At 45.6% G+C, this 5000-nt stretch overlaps 1 protein-coding gene across 1 annotated transcript in view; it reads right to left on the bottom strand.

The window, feature by feature from the left end:
• The window catches only part of smarcc2 (SWI/SNF related, matrix associated, actin dependent regulator of chromatin, subfamily c, member 2), a 15382-nt gene that overhangs the window by 3082 nt on the left and 7300 nt on the right, over positions 1–5000 (bottom strand). Inside the window, exons 13-22 of the mRNA XM_048254421.1 lie at positions 4934–5000; positions 3723–3836; positions 3418–3571; positions 3015–3131; positions 2796–2858; positions 1699–1954; positions 1118–1279; positions 742–806; positions 515–632; positions 1–55 (exon numbers count right to left, since the gene is read on the bottom strand). The exon at positions 1–55 is cut by the window's left edge and continues 9 nt beyond it; the exon at positions 4934–5000 is cut by the window's right edge and continues 5 nt beyond it. Of these exons, the coding sequence (XP_048110378.1) occupies positions 1–55; positions 515–632; positions 742–806; positions 1118–1279; positions 1699–1954; positions 2796–2858; positions 3015–3131; positions 3418–3571; positions 3723–3836; positions 4934–5000 (1171 nt within the window). The remainder of the gene's footprint in view (positions 56–514; positions 633–741; positions 807–1117; positions 1280–1698; positions 1955–2795; positions 2859–3014; positions 3132–3417; positions 3572–3722; positions 3837–4933) is intronic.

The raw sequence follows: 5000 nt of genomic DNA, 5'->3' as shown, positions 1-5000 counted from the left end.
TTTTGGCCCTCGTCCAGCAGGTTCTTATTCTCTCGCTCTTTGTCACCTTCACCTGCTCAAAAACCACAGGGGTGTTAGCATCAGTGAGCTTTTCCGGCACGAAGGTTATGGTTTTTGAGCCGTTTGTCTCTTTTATCTATATAAATCTGTAAGCATTATGCTAAAAACTACTAGCTTGATTTTCTAGCATTGGCTAAGGAAGAAGGGCATTCTGGCAGATCTATACTGACTTTCACTTTCGCTAATGTTGGTAATGTTGCATTAGGCATTAGGCTGGCTATCCAAGTGCCCATCTAGTATTTTTACTGCGTCCGTACAGTAGTACCCAAGACTACAATGTACAAACATATATCTCACAATTCCACGATGGACAAATGTACAGTATGTATATCTTATAGTTCTCCAATGTACTAAAATATATCTCATTGTTCTGTAAGTGAAGTTCCATAGCTGTGTGGAGTGGAACCGGGTGCATGAGTGTGTAAGTTCTATCTGCACATTAGAGATTTCTTACCCATTTCTGAGTCTGGTTTCTCCGTCTCTCTCTCGGCCTCTCCATCCCTCGCTCTCTCCTCCTCTTTTTTGGCACTGTCTCCTTTCTCCTCCTCTTCCACCATCTCTTCCTTACTCTCCTGCAGAGTCACAAACAGACAGTGGTATACACACACTGATAAACGGATACACACACGGATTAAGAAAGACAAGGTAGATACACACACACACACACACACACATACACACCTTGTTTTCCTTCTTGTCTTCACTGGGCTGGCTTTCCCCTTTACTCTCCTCACTGGTCTCCTCTGCTGGAATACACACATCACACATTAACACCATCGTCATCGTCGTCTTCATCAGCATCATCATCCTCATCATTGTCAACACTGTCATTATCTTTATCATCCTCATCCTCCTCATCATCATCATCTTTCTCTCCTGCTGTTTTTCTTTGTGTCTTGCTAGTACAACAGTACTAGTGCTATATAATGATCAATATACATATACATATACTAAGTAATGATCAATAATAGAAATATGATATTGTGCTACTAATATGATTTAATAATAACGAGGACAATAGTAGCGTGTGGACCCGCGGCGGTCCTTGCCCACTGACCTGGTTTGTCGGCGTCCTCTAGGCCCGTGCCGGCGATGCCACTGCCCTCCAAGCCGTAGAGCGGGTCGGGTCGGCCGCTGCTCCGTGCCGCCTCCTCCACCCTGCGCACGTGGGCCTCCACCAGAGCCGCCGGCACCTCCTCCTTCATGCGGGAGAACTCCTCTGAGGAGGCCATGGGAGAGGTGGGAGATGACGCAGTATGTGAGGATGATGTGCAGAGAACATGGATGAGGGCAACATATTATCACAAACAAAGCTAGCAGTAAGGAAAGGCAGTTTAAACAAGATAGCAATCTGTGTCAGTGGGAAAGGTCATGTCTACTGCATGAGTGTGTGTGAGTGTGTGAGTGTGTGAGTGTGTGTGTGTGTGTGTGTGTGTGATATACTGTATGTACCTGTGTGTATGAGTGTGTGTGTGTGTGATTTACTGTCTGTGCGTGTGTGCATGAGTGTGTGTGTGATATACTGTACATGTGTGTGTGTATGTGTGTGTGTGAGTATGTGTGTGTGTGTGTGTGTGTGTGTGTGGGTGTGTGTGAATGTGTGTGTGTGTGTGTGTGTGTGTGTGTGTGTGGCCATACCAAGTGCTGACTTGGCGGCGGCCGAGGCCACCCGCGGGTCCACCACGGAGGCGAGGAAGGCGACGGTGCTCATGACAGGGTTTCCTGATTGGCTGAAGGGCACGGGCTGGTAGGCCAGCGGCCCCAAGGGGGCGCCCTCCTCCAGGTACGGGTCCTCAATGGGCAGACGCAGGAAGTGCAGGATGCACTCGTCCTGCGTGCGGCTGCCCACGTGCTCCGACACCTTGTTCCAGTCGTCCTTGTACATCTCCAGTCCCTGAGAGCAGAGCAGGGCACACACAGCAGAGAAAGACGTGAGGAATGAGAAAGACGTAAGGCTCCACCTGAGCCTTACTTCTCAAAGTAAACGGTAACACTAAAACAAGGGGCTACATTGAGATTTTTGGTGGAAAAGATCAGGCAGTCTGCCGAGAGACCTGCCCCAATGGGCATCATTGGACCATTAAACCACACAATGATCCAAAACATACAGCCAAACAAGGGAAGAAATGGTTAACTGAGAACAATGTCAACATTTTAGAGTGGCAGAGCCAGAGTCCAGACCTCAATCCGTCAAAAAAGTGAGCACAAGGCCAGTGATGGCAAATAATCGTTCCTGACTGAAAACCCGGATTGCTGTTGTTAATGCAAATAAAGATGTTTCCATTGATTATTTAAAAAGGGTATGAATAATTTTGGACTTTCCATTTTTCATAAAAATGTTAAAAAAAGATAAAAACGATTCCATGATTCCATGTTTCTACCACATTGTCTTACAACCTTTTGGGATCTGGCAGTGTCGTTTTCAGTCAGAACAAACATATTGGTCAAGAGAAAATCAACATGACATCAATATTTGCCAGGGGTATGAATAATTTTGTTCTTAAATGTCTCTGTATAAGTGAGTGTGTATATGTGTGTATGCATGTGTGAGTGTTCGCGTGTGTGTTAATAAGTGATTATCTGTATGAGTGTGTGTGTGTGTGTGTGTGTGTGTGTGTGTGTGTATGTGTGTGTGTGTGTGTGTGTTAACAAGTGATTATCTGTGTGTGTGTGTGTGTGTGTGTGTGTGTGTTAATAAGTGATTATCTGTATAAGTGTGTGTCTGTGTGTCTTACCTCCAGGAGTAGCAGTGTTTCCTGCTCTGTCCAATCTCGTGTGGCACTTGCTGGATTCTTATTCTGAGAAAAAACCCCATCAAGAATCAATTATGATATCCATGTCCAAAATCATCATCATTCAATCCATATGAGACCTCTACATCCTCCTAATCATTATCATATTGTACTCCATATATGCCTTTAAGTGTGGGAGGCTCACACCCCCCAGTCAATTACTTTATTGGGGCCAGTCTTCTTGTAGATGTCGGTCCTCAGGCCAAAGTTCTGCAAATCAGCGGGCTTGTCCTTCACCTTCTCTGGGAAGGACAACAGCTGCTGGGTGGTGGCAGACTGCTGGAACAGAGAGAGAGAGAAAGAGAGAGAGAGAGAGAGAGAAAGAAAGAGAGGGAGAGAGAGAGAGGGAGAGAGAGAGGGAGAAAGAGAGGGAGAGAGAGAGAGGGAGAGAGAGAGGGAGAAAGTAAAGGAAAGGAGCATGACTGTATAACTGTCTATTTCATGTCTGCATTCATGTGTGTATGCATGTGTGTAGATGTGTTCATATGCACTGTACATGTATACATACGGTATGTGTGTATGTGTGTGTGTGTGTGTGTGTGTGTGTGTGTGTGTGTGTGAGTACCTGTGTCGTCTTGGGCTGCAGTGGTATCAGGCTGGATGGGGTGTCAGCCAGCACCTGGAAGTGGGAGGTGGGAGGGGGACCCATGGGGGTAGGCCTGCTCTCAGAGTCCACCTGGTAGTTAATCAGACCCCACTGCTCCAGAAAGGCATGGACCCTACACACACACACACACACACACACACACACACACACACACACACACACACACACACACACACACACACACACACACACACACACACATAATTACACCCTAATCTCAGTAAGCCGAGGGACTGAAATCACCTGCAGTTCTTCCTCCTTACCTCATGATGGCGCACACATCTCCAGCCAGATTCCTACGGCACGCAGTAGAGGTCAAATACTCCTGGGGGTTCAGTCGATATGTGTCTATCATGAAGTTACGATATGCCAGGTAACTGGAGTAGTGGCAGATGAAGAGAGGTTAGAGAGAAAGATAAAAAAGAAGGGATAACAGTTAGATTAGATTAGATTCAACTTCATTGCCATTTAGCAGAGTACAGGTACAGAGCCAATGAAATGCAGTTGACATCCAACCAGAAGTGCAAAGAAGCATTAAATACCAAGTGCAGGTAGAGTATGGTTGTATATACAATAAGGATTAATAATGTACAGTGTATAGTTGGATAAATACAGGTTTTTCAGATGACATCTCTACAGAGATAAATAGAGTATGTTGAGTATAAATAGGCATTCTATATAACTAATATATATATACATGTAATATATATGTACTGTATATTGCACAGGTTTATGGAAGTTTGGTAGTATAGCTGTGTCCTTGGGGCAGCCGTGGCCTACTGGTTAGCACTTTGGCCTTGTAACCGGAGGGTTGCCGTGGCCTACTGGTTAGCACTTCGGACCTGTAACCGGAGGGTTGCCGGTTCGAACCCCGACCAGTAGGCACGGCTGAAGTGCCCTTGAGCAAGGCACATAACCCCTCACTGCTCCCCGAGCGCTGTTGTTGATGCAGGCAGCTCACTGCGCTGGGATTAGTGTGTGCTTTACCTCACTGTGTGTTTCACTAATTCACAGATTGGGATATGCAGAGACCAAATTTCCCTCACGGGAATTTCCCTCACGGGATCAAAAGAGTATATATACTTATATTAACATGTATTCCTATAGCAGATGCTTTTAGCCAAAGTGAGCTTATATGTCAGTTATATTACAAGGACCATTCTCCCCAGAGCAACTCAGCGTTAAGTGCCTTGCTCTAGGATATGAGAGAAGCTGGGAATTGAACCCACAACTTTTCAGGCTACTGCATACTAGCCCAGCCTCTTAACCACTACACTACCACTGCCCCTTTGTTTTATATACGTTAACCACTACACTACCACTGCCTGTGAGTATGTGTGTCCGTGACGATGAGTGTGATGTGTGTATTGTGACCTGTGAGTATGTGTGTCCGTGACGATGAGTGTGATGTGTGATCTATAGGCCTGTGAGTATGTGTGATGATGAGTGTGATATGTGTTTTGTTTTTACTCACATTTCAGGAGTCTTGGATTTGTTTTTGCCATTAAAAAATTCTGGGAGAGCTCTACGCTCTATGGCAT

The sequence above is a fragment of the Alosa alosa genome, chromosome 10, assembly GCF_017589495.1.
Source record: "Alosa alosa isolate M-15738 ecotype Scorff River chromosome 10, AALO_Geno_1.1, whole genome shotgun sequence".
In the NCBI taxonomy this organism is placed as follows: domain Eukaryota; kingdom Metazoa; phylum Chordata; class Actinopteri; order Clupeiformes; family Clupeidae; genus Alosa; species Alosa alosa.
The sequence above is the reverse complement of the archived record's forward strand: the minus strand, read 5'-3'. Positions and strand labels throughout refer to the sequence as shown.